At 40.0% G+C, this 18,681-nt stretch overlaps 1 protein-coding gene across 1 annotated transcript in view; it reads left to right on the top strand.

Moving 5' to 3' along the window:
* The window catches only part of ptprn2 (protein tyrosine phosphatase receptor type N2), a 120,079-nt gene extending 102,178 nt beyond the window's left edge, over window positions 1-17,901 (top strand). The window contains 6 exon segments of the mRNA XM_061666543.1: window positions 2,313-2,432; window positions 3,410-3,576; window positions 5,585-5,638; window positions 8,836-8,900; window positions 12,178-12,251; window positions 15,319-17,901. Of these exon segments, the coding sequence (XP_061522527.1) occupies window positions 2,313-2,432; window positions 3,410-3,576; window positions 5,585-5,638; window positions 8,836-8,900; window positions 12,178-12,251; window positions 15,319-15,390 (552 nt within the window). The 3' untranslated portion in view covers window positions 15,391-17,901.
* The last annotated feature ends 780 nt before the right edge of the window (window positions 17,902-18,681 follow it).

Raw genomic sequence — 18,681 nt, 5'->3', positions numbered from 1 at the left:
ACACTACATGGGTCCCAAGAAAGTGAGAGCTGTGAGGAAGAAGCGAATGATGGCCATTGATTTGAAAGCTTGAAGTCATGGAAAAACATAAATGAAGCGTACGTGTCGCTGAGCACTACATGCTCTACACTGGCGCGAAAGGAGTTGATGAAGGCAGCCGACCCAACGTTAAACATCGTTTTTAAGTCGCGGCCCTCTGTCAAGCAAAAGATGGAGAAGCTGCTGAAAGTGAGGAAAGCATGGTGTGAAACGGGCAAAAAAAAAACATGAGAACTAAGTTTAGTGAAAGTTGAAAAACCCTCTTGCAAAAACTGTTTAATAATTTACATTTGTATCACTATGTCCTACTTTACCTCAAACCTAAATACAGTCGTGCCTTGAGATACAAGTGACTCGTTATGAGTCGTTACGATGAATTCCATTTGAGTTTTAGGCAGGACGTGCCCAACTGCAATATGATCAGCTGCCACATCCAGGCACGACCGCCTAGATTCATAACAACGCCTCGATGACCCTCCATCCGTCTGTCTGTCTTATGCTGTATTGGTGGTATTTGGGAGTCCTTGCACCAACGATCATGACACTGATGTATTCCCATCCCTTTCTCAGTGCATCATTAATCACCGAGAGCTACTAGGTTTTGTTAAACATGGCCCGCCGCTTGCATGTAGGTGCGCACTAAATGAGGCGTGCTGGCCAAATGGTGTCCCCGTGTGTTAATAAGGCGCCTAGTGTAGTCATTAGCGAGGCCGTCGCCTCCATAGTCGCGTGACGGGAGCGCGGGAGCAGCTGGCCCCTTTCGCCGCCGCTCGCCAACGTTTTTTTTCTCAAGTTGGGACTTCCTCTAAAAATTACTTTTCACGCTCAGACCTCCTTGCCCGACAAAAGACTCGCAGTTAATGAACAACACAATACCTCACCAGCTTTTAACTGCAAAGTGCATCGTAATTGTGTGCCTCGAATGAAACGCTGATAATTGTTTTGTATTTGTTTGTCGGTGTTCGTGCCAGGTGAATAGATGCGCGTCAATCTATTATCTGCTCGGCCATGAAACCCGCGCTGCATCTTTTCCAATTACGTACTCGCGGAAGAAGTGGAAAACTCTTCTGGGACTGAACGAAAACGAGTCAGTAACCGTCGATGCATCATTGGACGAAATAGACGCCAATCGTTATGGCAGCACCATCGATTGGCTGTAATTTCATGTAAAAGTATGTTATGCCTGGCATTTATTGTTTAGTTTAGTTAGTCGGCTGTGTTTGTATGTATGTGTGTATACAGATTTAATTTTGCCAAAATGTGTCATCGCTTCCTCAAATTAATTAAAAGCAACATATTTGTTCCACATGTACCATAGAAAAGCTACCTGCGAGAGTTTTTTTATGGATTTGGATAATGGCGTCTTTTCCCATAGAAGTCCACATTCGGGTTTTAAACAAATTCAATTACATGGGGTTAACATTTTTAAAAAATATATTAATTCACTAATGAAGGATACAATTATTCAGTCATTCATTTTCCGTACCGCGTATCGTCACACGGGTCGCGGGCGTCCTGGAGCCTATCCCAGCTGACAAGAGGCGGGGCACACCCTGAACTGGTCGCCAACCAATCGCAGGGCACATAGAAACACACAACCATTCGCACTCACCTTTACACCTTGGGGAAATTTAGAGTCTTCAATTAACCTACCATGTTTATTAATATTCTGCAACACAAATATTAGTTATTTTATAATTATTCCATTCACTTTTTTTGACGTTCCAAAACTAGCATTTTTCCCATTTCGCAAATCTATTTAAATGAAGCTACACATTGAACAAAATGAACATTTCTGAAGTATTTCAAACCATTCAACTTCATAACATGAACATAATCAAGTACCTCCATCCTAGTCTCGCAATTTACATTTCCTGCATTTCAATTCTTTCTACTCAGCATTTCAGCAGCAGTTATATATGGTCTAAATAGGATTCGATCGGAATATTAATACTGTAGTTCATGTATGATTTTTGTCTCTACGTCTTTCTGTGACCAACCAGATATGAACAGGAAAAGCTCCATATAAGTCGCACGGACCGTACATATTTGATAAATGTACGGAACGCTCATAAAACCTGAGTTTTCCTTGCCATTTGCCTTAACGGCTGCCGTGGGCTTGTGCGTTTCTCCCGAGCGCACTTTACATTTTCCTGCGTCGGTGACGGTTTATTCGTGCCTCCTGGACCCGGATTGAGAAATCCAATTCGCCGTAATGCGCAATAGTCCGCCACGTGTCAGCCTCGAACGACTGCGTCTCCTGTGCTGCGCAGATGGTGTGGGAGAGCGGCTGCGTGGTGGTCGTCATGCTCACGCCCATCTCGGAGAACGGCGTCAAGCAGTGTCACCGTTACTGGCCGGACGAGGGATCTGACGTCTACCACTTCTACGAGGTACGGCGTTTCGGGAAACCAAATGTGCGTTGCAATATCACAAGTGTTCAATTTAAGGACGGGATTTTAAAGTTGATATATTCTAGTTATTATATTTTGAGAAGTGTATTTGTTCTTGTGTGGGAAAGCCTGCCGTAGGCAATAATTTTAAGCCACGTACCCCCTTCAACATGGCCGCCCGCACCCGAAAACAGTTTTTTTTATATGCATTATTTAAGGATGGGCATTTTCTCGATTGTCAATGGATGCCTTTTACTCAACTGTTTTAGACGCACACCCCCTCCCCTCCACACAAGGAAATTGCCAAAAGAAAGCAATTTTGAACCAATGAAGGCATCACGTTTTGTCACGCAAACCTCCAAATTCAACTAAAAGATATAATGGTGGTGATGAAACCTGACCTGTGCGCACTCCGCAGTTTGGGAATCTCGACTCTAATTGATCACTTTTAGTTCCGTGAACCACAATTTGTAAAATCAGTGCTCTAATCGATCACCCCCACCCGAACCCCATGGAGGGTGGGGGTGCACGCCGCACCCTGAGGTGGTGCGCCTACCACTAATCACTACTCTAATCACTTTTAGGCTTGTGAACCACAGTCTGGCAATCTCGACGCTCATCGTTCACTTTTAATCCCACCGGCACTCTAGAGTGCACCGTCGTACCCCCGTGGGTGTGCGCACACCGCAGTTAGAGAATCTCCATTCTCATCGATCACAATTAATATCACACACCCCCTGGAGTGCACTCACCGCACCCCACAGTTTGGGAATCTGATGTAATCAATCACAATCTTGCCCACCCCCTGGAGTGCGCTGACTGTACCCCCATGGGGTGCGCGTGCGCCACAGTTTGGCAATCTCTGCTCTCATCGATCCCTTTTAAGCTCACGACACACCCTCAGGGCCGCACCGCCGCTTGTGATTTCGTAACGGATGGAGTTAAACGTGTCACCGTGTGTGGTGGTGTGCATCCAGGTGAACCTGGTGTCCGAGCACATCTGGTGCGAGGACTTCCTGGTCCGGAGCTTCTACCTGAAGAACCTGCACACCAACGAGACGCGCACCGTCACGCAGTTCCACTTCCTCTCCTGGATGGACCGCGGCGTCCCCAACACGGCGCGCACCCTCTTGGACTTCCGCAGGTACAGTAGAGCGACGGGACCCGACCCCACGGCCGACTTGATGAGCTCGTTCACCTCCCCTCTCTCCCTTTTTCCCCGTTTGGTGGATCTAACAAGGTTTCTGGACTTATCCCCTCCCTCCCTCCCCCACCTCCTTCCCTTCCCTTCCCTTACCCTTCCCTTCCCCTCACCTCCCTCCAGCACATGATGCAGCAAATTAACAGCCCCGCACTGCCTGGCTTGGCTTGGGAAGAAAACACCTCATTCAAAGAGCCAATTAAACGAGAGCCGCCTGACTAAAAAGAGGGAGAGAGGGGTTTGAGGGGTGGCGGGGGGTTGTTAGCGACAGGATACCCTCGCCCGCTTCTTCCTTGAGCTCCTCAGGGAAACCACAGAGGGACAACAAATGAGAATAGATGCATCTGATTTGTGGATGGAATTCAGTCCCCCCGTGCTTGTTAATGCAAAGTGAGGGGATGGCGTCCTCTTTGGTGCTTTTTCCCTTCCAATTAGCGCGTACGGATGGAAGTGCAGCTTTGTCGGCTATTTTTGGGTGTACAGGGTGTTGAGATTCAACAAACATTTTCCCTTTTTGGGGGGGCGGCGGGGGGTTGGTTTTTGAGGTTTCGGCCATATTTTGCGGTTGCCAGTGTCATTTTTGTGATGTTGCAGCTAGTAATATGAGCCCAGTTGCATAGTCACAAAAGTGATCATTGGAAACTGTGTCTCCTCAGCCAGGCCTGTGCACAACCTGACTCTCTCTCTCTTTCGCTCTCTCTCTCTCTCTCCCTCACTTCCCTCTCTCCTTCCCCCGCCCCCCACTCCTTTCTTTCTCGACACTCTCCCTTTTGCATGGGAAGTTCGGCCATCTTTGCGCCGCACCCTTTGACAGGGACTTAAAACGTATGACGTTATCCCCTTCAGCCCAAACATGGAAACTGTATAGATGCTGCCCCCTTTTTTTAATGTTCAGTACTTTGCAATATGGAATAGCTGGGCTAGGCTCCATCTCGCCCTCAATTTTAATTGAGGAAAAGTGCTGTCGAAAATGAATGGATAGGAAGGAATACACTTTATAAGCTTTAACTGTAGTGTGTATGTAACCAGATCCATTTGGCTCTCTTTTTATGTATTCATCCATCCATTTTCCAAAACCGCATAGGAAAATGGTCTATATTAAAAATATTTGGTTCTTGTTTCTTGTGCATCGTTTTAATTGGGGTTTTCGTTCGCCGTAAACTATAAATGTCATAATTCGAAAAGATAAAGTCATTAAATATTTCACGGCTGATTGAACAGATACAGTAGTGGACTTCCAAAATGTCCAAAATGTTCTACATTATAATAAGATGATAAAACAATAAATTAAAGGTGAATTAGTTAGTTTAATCAATGATTCGGCCCTAAACTCATGAATATAATCACAATAATACCGTATTAACGATGATTATTTTCTTATCATTGTGAAATATTTCACAGTTTGTATTAAATATATATAATAAATGAGTTTCACTGTTTTGATGTATTTACTGAATTAAAGTAAGTTTTCGACAATACTGAAGATATAAAAGTAAGATACGTAAGACGTAAAATTTAACATACAGGTACAGTTTTATCAAACAGATGACACTAGCGTACTTCCCAAACTTGCAAAATGCTCCGAATGGTATTAAGTCAATAAAAAAAATAAGGAAGAAATAAAAAAGACGGTCCGGCCTTTACCGCACCTGTCGATGCGAGGCGCTCGTAATTGGCCGCCGTTAATGCGTGGGCGGCGGGCAAAATCGCAACATGCCGTCCGTCGCGTGTCACAACTACGCGTTCTGAAATGATGCTCAATTCATTGAAGTGCCACCACTCCAGTTCAAGCGATTGATTGGCGGGCGAGGGTGCGCGTGGCTAGCTTGATTATTCCGGCCGGGCGCACCGCATGAGTCGCGTTTAACTGGCAGCATTCATCTTTGTTTCCCCAACATGATCCTGACTACAATAACGTGGTTTGTTTTTTGTTTGTCTTCTTTTATTCCAGAAAGGTTAACAAGTGCTACCGGGGTCGATCTTGCCCGATTATTGTTCACTGCAGGCAAGTATTCCAAAAGGATGATTATGGAGATGATGATTAGGATGATGATGATGATGATGGTGATTGGATCTCTGCTTCCCTAACGCAGATGCACATGTTTTGCGATGTAACGGCAGTCAGGTACAATACTAATAATAATAATTAAAGATATCTCTAAAGAGTCCAGTGCGAAATGTGCCCTCGCAAATCCTTTTTTATGGCAAATCCTACAAATAATCAAACTTGACACCATGCTACGACCACTTGTAGATGTCAAACTAAATTTTGCTGTAGGCTTCATTGTAGTTCCGATTTCCCTCAGAGGGCCGTTGACTGTAAAACCATATAAATATTTCATCCCCTCATCATCATCATCATCGTAATACATATACACAACAAATTGATGGATAACTACTTTTGAAATCAGAAGTCATGGACAATATTTTGTTTAACTATTGTCCAAGTAACAGTAAAAAAAAAATATTTTGGTAACAAAAAATGTTGCAATATCGTAACCTAATTTATTACATGTGACAATTTTAAATTTGGGAACAGATTTCAGCAAGATTCGTGGAAGTTGACACACAATATTTGTTTTCGCGGGCCGCATAAAATGATGTGGCGGTCCTGATCTGGCCCCCGGGCCTAGAGTTTGATACCTTTGGTGTACAGATCTAGCTGATTGTAAACCAAAATGGCCGACTTCTTCGATTTCCGGCATGGGACTTATTTGTGTGTCCTGTTACGATAGACACATCCATATTTAGACACTTTTCATATCGATAGGTGAAACTGGTTTCTGGTGCTGATTTCTTTGGGTGGGGGGGGGGGGGGGGGGGGGGGGGGTGTTAACAGCAAGTTTTCATGGTAAATCCTTGCTTTCCTATACAGCAAAATCCATTTGAGGGGCTCAAGTTTGGCTCTTCCATTTGAAATTCTTGTTCAAAATGATGAAAAATTGTGAGCGCACTGAAATTGAAAGAATCCGCACTAAAGCACTTCAAGGTGCTTTTTTTCATGACAGGTAGTTTTGTAAATTTATTGATGGAGAAATCCAATTATATTTATTTGACTGGAAAAAAAAAAATTCTGTGGTTGAGTGTTTCTGGCTAAAATTTCAGCTTTCAGTTTGAATTTCCTCATTACTGCTCCAAAACATCGAGAGCTCACCGAAATTGAAAGAGTGTGCGTTAAAGCACTTTATGATGTTCGTTAGATTTTCCACAAATTATTTTTTTTTTAACATGATTATTTTTGTCAACCTGTCCAATCAGTTATTTACAGTTTTGTATGTGTGAAAAGGAATTGTTAAAAATTGTTTTAAGTGGCTCAAATTTGGCTATTCAATTCAAATTGAAATTCCTGAACAAATCGAGAGCTCATTAAAATGGAAAGAGTCCACATTAAAGCCATACATTTGTTAAGCACCGTACAGACTGCTGCTATGAACGGCTTTGATTTGCTGTGGGTTTTTGTTTTGTTTTTCAGGGGGGGGTGCAAGGCTTAAAAAGTTGTCGAAAGGCTGCTTTCTGCTAAACCCCCAATATCCCGCCTGAGCACTTTGAACAGGCGCACCCTGTGAAGTCATGCGTGCGGAGTGCGCCGAGCGCGGATTCATGAAGCCGCCGTGCGCCTCTCCTGGCCCGTTGGCCTCCGCCTTTACCGGAGAGATGTGCACGCCTTGTTTGCAATTAACGTGCAGCGCCGGCGGGCACAAAGCGAGGCTTTTCAACACACTATCTCTGGAGTAATGGAGAGAGAGAGAGAGAGAAAAGGAAGGCCCTCAAAAAACAAATAAAAAAGCTGTTCTTCAAACCGCCCCTGGTCTCTCAACCTTGTCTCTCAACCTCCGATGTGCACGCTCTTAAAAGCCTTTGTCCTCTGGTGGACTCTCAGAAGCAAGGTCCCCACCCCTCCACCAACACAACACCCCCTCCCCCCCACTCCCTCGACACACCCCCAGACCACACATAAGCCAATCATTGCATCATCCAATATTCACGTGTCAAGCTTCATTTTATCCGCAGTGTGTGTGTCTCCCTTAATTACCCCGAAAACTTTGGGATGTTACGAGAATAGACTAGGAGGGGGCGGTTGCAATTTTACAAGAATAAAGTGTACACATTTTTTTCAAGAGTAAATTCTTAATGTTATAAGAGAAAAGTCCCACATTTGCGAGATCACGTCCTACTTGAAATGTGATTTTCTGAAAATATAGTAATGATATTGCAAGGGGGAAAAAAAGTAATTCACCAGAATACATTTATGATATAACTGGATAAAAGCAGTTTTTCGAGAATGGAATATAATGCCGAATAAATATGTGATTTTATGAGAATAAATACATATGAGAAAAAGTCCACATTTTATGACCATTTTTTTTAATGATGACAAAAAAATTGAAAACAGTCATAATATTGCAAGGGAAAAATATCATTCACTAGAATAAATTTATACTGGAAAAAAGTTCTAAAGTTTTTTTATTTTACAAGAGTAAATTCCTAAAACGTTTACATTTTATCCGAATGCTTTTCTATAATGTAAATGTTTTTCTGAAAATAGTTGCAACATTTTTATTTAAACAATCGTTTTTAGTTAGTAGTTTGTTTGTCATAATATTGCAATAACAAAAACTGTCCATCATGAGAATAAATTTGTAATGAAAAAACTATTCAAGAATGAACTCAGAATAAATAAAATCCAAATTGTGTAATTTTCACAAGAGTAAATTTGTAATATCCTGTGAAAAAAAAAAATTTGTATTTCTTTTTTAAATGAAGTCTTAACAATGTGGGAGAAAAAAACATTCGTTCACAAGAATACATTTTGGGGAAAAAAGTGGTAACTTCCAAGAGTTAGCTAGTATTTATTTATAAACTGAGCATTTATGAGAGGAAAAAATGTAATATTGTCATAATATTTTCTAACAAGAATAAATTAATAAGTTAAAAGTTTTCACAGAAGCAATTCGTATTTGTGTAAAAAAAAAAAAAAAATGTGTAGAGTGCTGTGTGTGCTGAGAATAAATGTGCAATATAACATGGAAGAAAGTGTCATTTTATGAGAATAAAATCATAATATAATGACAATAAACGTGTGCGTTTATGAGAATAAAGTCGTATTATATTGTCCAAATATTTCTTTTTCTCTACCGCCTCTGAGCAGCCTCTTAATGATCTCCGTCTGTCCCCGTTGTCTGTCCGTCTGTCCGACTGCAGTGATGGCGCTGGCAGGAGTGGGGCCTACATTCTGATTGACATGGTCCTCAATAGGATGGCGAAAGGTAAACGCTTGGCTGTTTCCATTCCCTCTGCTTGTGTTGCTCTCCTTTTCCATAGAGGGTCTCGGTGATGCCTTGGGGGCACAGCGTGGAGGGAGTTGAGGGAACAAAAGCCCCCCGCACAAATGACAAATAGAAAAAAAAAAGAAGCTATATGATCATTAGTAATTTAGTAGTCATTTATGCTGCTGTCACGCTGTATCGACCTGCATCACAATTGCCACATGAATTTAGATGGCACATGCATGGCAATGAAACGGAATCCATTTACAGTCTGAACACCACTGACATGAATGTTTTATAGAAGCAATATGTTGATCTGATTTTTTCTTTTTTTTTTTTTCTTTATCGTTCTGCTGCTGCGTTATTGTCTCAGAATGAACACTCCCTATTCGCAGGGGACGAGGACCGAGCCCTGTCGCAAGTAGTAAAAAATCCACAAATTATTTATGCGCCCCCCCCAAAGATGTTTGTAGTTGCATATAGATGCCACATGATGGCGGAAAACCCTTTAAACAGAAAGGATCATAAAGCATCAACACCATGCTTCTATCATGTACACAGTCGTGAACCCATGTGACATAGGCAAAATTACGTATTCAGTAGTTAAATTATTCCACAAAAACAAACCACCTTCAATATTATATAGAAGCAATGTGTTCGTTACGGTTTTGTTTTTTTCCCCATTTTTCCGCTGGTGTGTTATTCTCTTACAGGGAACAAGCCCTGCCACAAATAGCGAAAATCTATCCAAATAATTGACGCCCCCCCCCCCCACCAAAAAGGATTTGTAATTGCACATAAATGCCACAAGATGGCAGAAAAGCACTTCAAGCAGAGAGAATCACAACACATGAACACCATGCTTCTAGCATGTACACAATCATGACCCCATGTTACATAAACGACTCTTCATTGGTGTAGCAATAAACAACTTGAAGCCTTTTTTTTTTTGAAAATCGTCCAAGCGACGGCTGACATCCCGAAAAAAAAAACCTAAGTCGGATCAGGTATAAGTTGAGGGCATAAATGTTTTTCGAATAGCCTTGAATCTTTCTGTCTGGATTTGGCTTTGGGTTTATCGTTCCATGTCCATAAATAAATGGTTGACGTGTTGAAAAATGTGTTTAAAAAGCAACGTTTAAAAATGATTTTGCGTCCACTGTGGATGTGCGCCAGCCAGTAAAAGTCAGTCAGCCTGTGTCAATTAGAAGAGCTCCTCTGTAGCTGAGCCCACCCTCTGACCTTTAACCTCTCAACTTTGCCCTTTGCCCAACTCAAAATGGCCGCTCGTTAGAAAAGGTTTCGGCTGGCGCTGGTTCTTGTGTGACAAATGTCCCTGTTGTCCGCGGCGATGAAAGCGACTCGGCGCGTTCTTTTTAACCTTTTGTTTCGTGGGCTGCGACCCCCCCCCCACCCCCCCCTAAGCCCCCTCTGCTCCCGCCGTGTTTAAAATGGACATAATCTGGCCCGCTAAAGCTTTTCTCTCGCTTCTCCTCTACTCTGGATTCCAGCCCTTGTCAGACATGAAAGTCTCGTTGGGTCCACTCAAGTACTTTTTCGACTTGAGCTGCATTAAATCCCCCTTTTTTTGTTTTTATTTTACTTTGTAGTTTAGTCTCATGTTCGCCAACACACATTGGCTGCGTTTACACAGAAACATCTCAATAATGAAATTTACTTTTAAAATGTATACATTTTGTGAGAGTAAAAAGTTATAATTTTATGAGAATAAATGTGTAATTTTATGACAATTAAGTCGTGATAATGAGAATAAACTTCTATTATCATGAAAATATGAATATAATTCCATGGGAAGTCATACTTTTGAGACAAAAGAGCATTTTCTTAGATAATAAATTTGTCATTTTTCGAGAAAAATTTAATTTCATGGGGAATGAAAAAAAATATTCATTATAAGTAATAATAATGATATTCTATTGTTATGCGGGAATTAGCATAATTCTTCAAGAGCTAAATCATAATTTTAAGACAAACGTTTTATTTATCTGAAAGTAAATTTGTCGTATGAGGAAAAGAAAGTTGCAATTTCATGAGGATAAAAAGTTTTAATTTTATGAGAATAAAATGATGAGAAAAGTCATAATTGTATGAGAATTAAGTCATAATAATGAATAAAATTATATTATTAATAGAACATGAACTAATTTCATGACAATAAAAGTTTACATTTTATGAGACTAAAAGGTGTAATTTTACAGGAAATTTGTATTTTATTTAATGAGAAAATGGCATCATTTTATGGAAATAAAGTTTTATGTTCAAAAATAACCTATAATTTGATGAGGAAAAGGTTATAAATTAGAGGAAAAAAATCCAAACTTTATGAGAATTCATTGAATTTAAGAATTCATTTTTACAAGAATAAGGATGCAATTTACGAGGGAAAAAAAGTGGTAATTTTATAAGAATGTCGTCATTTTACAGTCCTGCAATAAATTTGTAATTTTATGAAAAACAATAAAGGGAAATGCCATTAATCAAATCCAGCCCACCCCACCCAAAAAAATGTGTAATGTGTTTTAAATGAGAAAAATAATTCTCTGTATAATATTGTACTTAATAAAAACAATGTCTTAAAATAATTAACTGGAATGTAAAGACTTAGTTTTTATTACACTTTTCGGACATTGTTCTGCTCTTTCTGGTGTATGCCCGTTGACCACCTGGGGGCAGTATAATACTAACATACAGATATACATTGAAACAGAGGAGTCATCACAACTCCTCAGCAGTGATCTTAGCACTTCTACACAGAGGATAAAGAATATAGTGAGTACTGTTATATTATCTGTCTCCATGTGTTGCCGCACCGTTTGTGTTGGCTTAAAGGCTTACAACACCGCGCGACATTGACGCTACATTTGTTAGCCCATCGATCCGGAAACACTCCTAAGTCAGGTTACTCTTATCTCAAGAGCGTCCCTGTGTAATGAGGGCACAAGATGTACTTGCGGGGGACGTCATTTTTACGACAATGAAGCCTTCCAAAAGAAATGTCGAACTGCGGCGAGACTCGTCATCTGACGGGCCGAGTTGCGTAGTTTTCCTTTCGCATAACCTCCTCTCGCATACTCGATCAAGACGCGCAAGTCGGTGGGCCGCCGTCCAAGGCTTTGCGGGGATAAATGTAAAATGTTCAATTGGCCTTCCAACGGGAGCGTAGAAAAAGACGAGATTGACAGATGTGAGCTGGATTAGCCCGATGGCTTTGAACCGCCTCCAATGTTGTGCGCGTGTTTGTGTGTGTGCGTTGCAGGTGCTAAAGAGATTGATATTGCCGCTAGCCTGGAGCACTTGAGAGACCAGAGAGCCGGCATGGTCCACACAAAGGTAAGACCCCCACCCCCGCCGCCTTTCAGCTAGCGGGCTGACTAGATCAAAAGAAAAGCCGTCGCTATTGTTTATCTCCGTCACGATGAATAAAGTTTGAATGGTGCCGTTTGATTGGTTGCCAGCAAGTCTTTTGTATTATTATTTGTACCAAAAAAAAGTCTTAATTTTCTTTAAAAACTCTACAACAAAGTCCTGGTTTCACAAAAACAATGACATAAAATTGTAAAAAAAAAAAAAAAATCTTAATTTTACAAGCTACAAATTGTAATTTTACAACAATAAAAACTGTAAATTAACGATTATAGTCGTGATGAGGAAGATCTATTGATTTTATGAGAATAAAGTTGCAATCGTACGAGCAGAAGGTCATATTATCCATTTTTGGGGAGTAACCCTTCAATCAATTGATTTCATCGAAGTAAATAAACAGACTAATAGAAAAAAAGAACAAACAGTCCATAGCTGTGTGCATGCACACTGCAGTCTGTTGTGTTGTTTCCTGTTGACGAACTGGCAGTGGAACTGTCACATACTGTCACATGTCACATTTTCCCCGATTGTGCAAACACTATCGCGAGTGTTTCAAGCTCACTGCGCCGCTGCTGCCGGGCGGAGATTGCTGGCGTCAACGTTCCTTTGAACGTGCAGCCCCGAAGCCACTTGCACTTACGACGTGTCATTTGGGCAGCACGTTTATCATGAGTGGACCGCAAAAAAAAAGTTCCAAAAAGACACAGAAAGTCAGGTATTTTGGTTTGAAGTGTCCATTTCAGGATCATTTTGGCCATTTGCAGGGGTCCTTGAAAGAAGCCACTTTCACTTAGCGACATGAAATTTGGTCGGCATGTTTATCAAGATTAGGCACACAAAAAAGTCTCAAGAAGCCATTCCCGACAGTACACACAAAGTCTTCCATTGTGGTTTGAAGCGTCTATTTTAGGGTCATTTTGACCATCTCCAGGGGTCCTTCAAGAAAATTCAGCCCCTGAAGCCAGTTTCACTGAGCAATATGAAATTTGGTAAGCATGTTTATCATGAGTAGGCACACAAAAAAAGCTTCTAGAAACCATACCCGTGAAGACACAGGAAGTCTGCCATCTTGGGTTAAGCAGCCATTTCAGGGTCAATTGGGCCATTTCGAGGGTGCTTCAAAGACAAACTATTCCTTGAGATATTGTCCAATAGCTACCAAATTGGTTCACCGTATACTAGACAGATGGGGGGGGGGGGTGGATGTGAAAACCAAAACTGTGAGCCCCTCCCAACAGAGCTTAGAAGCCCATAAAAGCCGCACAGAAATGGATGGATACATTTTTCTAACATCACACAACGCAAAAAATAGAAAAAGTTGGTCAGCTCCTGCGTATCGATCGAGTCTCCCTTCAGGCCTCGCCGTGTGTTGACACATCGAAAGGCCTCCGTACTCCTACGCTCCTCCTTTTTTGTCTTTTTTTCTTTCTTTTGCCCCTGAGCCTCGGGAGAGGAGTGTAAAAACGGCAGCAGCATCTCTGTGGGGGCAAACATCAATCACGCTGTTGCTTTCCTCTGGAGGGGAAAAAGCAGCAAGGCACAAACAAAAGTGAAGCAGGCTCACCTCCACAGGTCCATGAAAGCAACACAGACGTTTTCCTCAGCGGCAGTTTGCAATTCCCCCCCCCAAAGAAAAACAAAACACAAACAATTAAGATTTTATTATATTACATAGAACAGTCATACAACATATCCATCCATCTTCTGTACCGCTTTAGCCTCACAAGGGTCGCCGGCGTACTGTAGCCTATCCCAGCTAACTTCGGGCGAGAGGCGGAGTACACCCTGAACTGGTCGCCAGCCGATCGCAGGGCACATAGAAACAAACAACCGTTCGCGCGCACATTCACACTTAAGGGCGATTTAGAGTCCTCGATCGACCTACCACGCATGTTTTTGGGATGTGGGAAGAAACCGGAGTGCCCGGAGAATACCCACGCAGACACGGGGAGAACATGCCAACTCCACAGAGGCGGGGCCGGCCGGGATTTGAACCCCGGTCCCCAGAACTGCGAGGCAGATGTGATAACCAGTCGTCCACCGTGCCGCCCCTTACAACATATAACAGTTATTATATTGTATCTGACAGTCATTATGACTTGACAGTAGTACATGATACGTAAATACGACCTGTGCCAAAATGGTCCCCCTGTGGTCCCATCTCGAGCCTCTAATTTGATTCGCAGGAAACTGCAGCGCCGGAGAAAAACGACCAATCAGAGACATAAAGCGTGACTGACGAGATTTGAATGACTTTTCACGGCCACATTCGTAGCAGGCACAAACCAATGGCCTCGCAATGACCTGGCGTTACCTTGTTACTCCAGAAAATCTCCGTTTTGTTACTATAGTTGATGTTACCATCACATCAACTGTGTTATAGTAAAACAAAAATATTTTGGGGGGAATGTACAATCTGGTCAGCGTCATCGTTAATCATCCTTGGTTCACGTCCTCAAGTTTTCAATCAATCAATAAGGATCTCAACCGCGGTTGACTTTACCGCTCTCTATTTACGTTTTTTTAACCTCGTGTCATCATCTGTGGATGTTGAAAAAAAGTAACAGGCCTATTTTGACAAAGTGACCAATAGAAAGTACAGCTACGTGCTTTCAAAAGTAGAATGTCGTTAGAAAAATAAATACAAAAACGTGGGATATCTACTTAAGTACAGCAGATTCCCGCATGTTCGCGTTTCGGCGTTCGCAAATTCACCTATTTGCATGGGGAAAAAACGGGCGATATGTTTAAAAAAAACTATGCGAAAAGGTGAATTCACAAATGCTGAAATGTGAATATGCGGGGGGTCCGCTGTATTTGAATTGCAGTACACTATTTGTACTTGTCTTTAATTGACAGTATTGACAATTTTTCTGTACTTAAGTGCATTTCAGGCTGCAGTTGTTTTACTAAATGAGTTAACTCAGGATTTCTACTTTTACCTGACTCTGTAACTCTGTACTGCTACTTAAGTACGGCATGTACCGGAAGTGCTTTTCTCCATCAAACGTTTCTGCCTTTTCTGGTCCCGCAGGAGCAGTTTGAGTTCGCGCTGACGGCCGTGGCCGAGGAGGTGAACGCCATCCTCAAAGCGATGCCTCAGTGAAGGCGCGCACCTCCTCTTCATCGTCATCTTCATCCTCTTCTTCTTCTTCTTCTTCTTCTTCTCTATATATATACGCGGCGTTAGCCCTCTTCTGAATGTGGTGCCGCGATCGTAGCTGGAAGCACAGTGGCCAAAGGTTGCGTTCAGGTACCACCAGCTGGTACGGGATCTGAGCTGACAGGATTCCCCGATCAGGTCTGAAGTGACAAATCGGTCATCGTCCAATGAAAAGCATGTCGATTTAGGGATTATTATTTTTTTATTTTTTGGGGGGGCAAATTTCTATTCCAAAACACCAATGTATTAATATGAGAAAATAGTTTTTACGTGAGAGTAAAAATGCATGAAACAAAAGAAAATCATAAAATTGTGATTTTTTTTTTTCGGGTCTTATAATTTTGCAGCTATTTTTGCGTATTCTTTTTATTTATTGTTTATATAATTGTACTTTATTTTTTTATATATATATATATATATATATATATATATATATATATATTACTAGAATAAAAAAGAGCTTTTTTCTTGAGAATTAAGTTATAATATTGTGAGAGGAACTTGTAAATTTACAATATAATGGAAGAATTTTTTTTTTTTTCTTGCAATCGTAAAATTTCATTCTGGTTTATTTTTCTCTTTTCTCTTTGCTATTTCAATTGACTTTTTACAAAAAAAAAATTTGAGAATAAATTATGAGACGAGTAATATTTTGGCAAAATAAATATTGAAAAAAGTTATAATTTTACAAGAATAAAGTCATACAATTGTTTTCCTCAAGAAAAAAAATAATTGTTTTACAATAACTATGTCATAATATAAAGAAGAATGTCATAATATTACAATAAAATGTAATATCGCAAGCATTACGTCGTCATGTTATTATTGTAATAACGCCGCTTCATTTTCACATTATTTCAAGAAATACATGCTTTTCATACTTTGCGTACTTGAAGGCACCGTTCTCGTGCCACTGGCCAGCTGTGACGTCATGTTGAGTGAAGAATTACAAAGATGTAAAAAAAATAATAAAAAGCATATAAACTACTTTGACTATGTACTCTATAGTCTCTATAGATTTTAATATTGTACAAATGATGCAAATGACGTTGGACTAAGACACTATCATTTTGGAACAATTAGTGTTATTGTAACTGCAGCAAACAATAGAGAAAGTCATAATCATGACAACGATGTAGAAATACGAGAAGGAGTGTGTCATTTAATACTATTTTAGGAGAATAAGATTGTATTATGACAATTAAAAAAATGTTTTTACAAGAATAGTAAAATCGAGTAGCAAAAATGATGTCCTAATATTACAAGAAAAGGTGCCAATTATTATGAGAATACACTCAATCACGAGAGCAAGTCATAATATTACGAGAATCAGTTCGTAATTCCAGCTATAAAGTTCACGTTTTCAAGAATGAAGAATGACCGGTTGCTAGAAAACATAAAGTAACATGATGAGAAAACCAGAATAGAAGTCATCATTCCAAGAATAAAGTCAACATTTACCAGAATTAAAACCTAATCTTACAAGACAAACTCAAATTCATGAGAATAAAGTATTGGAAGTGGGGGGGGGGCCGGGGGGAAATAGTCATAAAGGTCAGCCGTCAGTAATAAAGAAGTTATAATATCCAAAAAATTAATGGTGTGAGAAAAAAAGCCACAATTTTACGAGAATAGTCATAATTCCATAAATAAGGATGAATAATATTCATAATATTCTGAGGGGGGGGGGGGGGGGTTGACATTTTTACAAGAATAATGTCATCATGTTACGAGAGAGAAATCGTGTCATTTCACGAGAATAAACACTCGAGACTGCGAGAAAAATACTTGGAATTTTACGAGAATAAAGTCATAAATTTACAAGAAAAAATGGTGTCGTTTTACGAGAATAGTCGTAATTCCAAGAATAAAGCCCCACGGTTTACGAATGAAGTTCTAATTCGGAGTAAGGACGTCAATGTTTACGAAAATCGTCATGATTTCACAAACGATTTACGGATATTGTTTGGTAATATTACTAGTCCAATTGTATTCTAACATTACATTAAGACTGCGCAAACATTTGTGACTATTCTCGAGAAATAGACAGTCTCTGACTGTTACGTTAAAACAATTCTCATATCGCTGCTTGATTCCGCGAACTCCAACCTTTCCCTGTCACTTTTACATAACCATTATTCTTGTTTTTAACTGCGACCTTACCCGTAAATATTGGCGTGCTAAAAACTCCAATGATAACGCTACACTATCGTTCGTTGGCACCACACGACTGCTAATAATTACAATAAACAACAATAACTAGAAGTAGTGTCTTGTCCTCTTACTATTGCTAGTAAGTGTTCCATCTATTTAACGACAATGTGTGCTAGCATCGTGGTGGTTGTATTCATGTATCACGGAAGCATTGTGATATGTTGTGCAACATGACAATAGTATGATTTCCTCTATGAGAGTGACTCTGTAAGAACAATGCTGTTTATTTTGTGTCCACGCGGTAACATTCATATTGATCATAAAGATAAATGAAAACTAACCTGTCTTGTCTTTTTGCCAATCACACACATTGTGAGAACAGGTCGTAATATTACGAGAAAAAGTCGACCTTTTTCGTTAAGCGTTTTTACGTACAGTGTGAGCGCCTAGCTTTGAGGTTACATCATAATGTTCACAAGAAGAATCAAATCAAGAATAAAGTCATGATATTTTGAATGGGAAAAGTATTTTTTTCTGCATCAAGTTGTAATACTATGAGTAAAAAAAGTTAAGGTTTTTGTTTTTCAATTTGTTTTTATGGCGCATAAGCATATCAATTGTCACCTTAGACGTTACATTGAAAGCAAGTAACTCAAAAATATTTGATTTCCAAAAAGTGATATTACGAGAAAAAGTTTGTAGGTCGCGAGCAATTCCTTTGTAATAACGTAGTCGTAAGCTGTATTTTATTTCTAGACAAAAGGTCGTGATATTATAAGAAGAGTGTAATTTCTCAAGTCAAAATTCAATGTATTTTTTCGAGGTAAAGTCATAATATGAGAAAAACGCATCATGATACAAGTAAAAACGAATTTTACAAGAATTAAGTCATATGAGCGAAAAGTTGTCATTTCGTGAGGGTGAAGTTTAATATGAGAAAAAAATATATATATATATTTTATATATATATATTTTATATATATATATATATAAAATATATATATTTTATATATATATATATATATATATATATATATATATATATATATATAAAATATATATATTTTATATATATATATA

This window comes from Phycodurus eques, chromosome 21 (genome assembly GCF_024500275.1).
Source record: "Phycodurus eques isolate BA_2022a chromosome 21, UOR_Pequ_1.1, whole genome shotgun sequence".
Lineage (NCBI taxonomy): Eukaryota > Metazoa > Chordata > Actinopteri > Syngnathiformes > Syngnathidae > Phycodurus > Phycodurus eques.
Note: the sequence above shows the minus strand (reverse complement) of the source record. Positions and strands in the feature narration are given on the sequence as shown.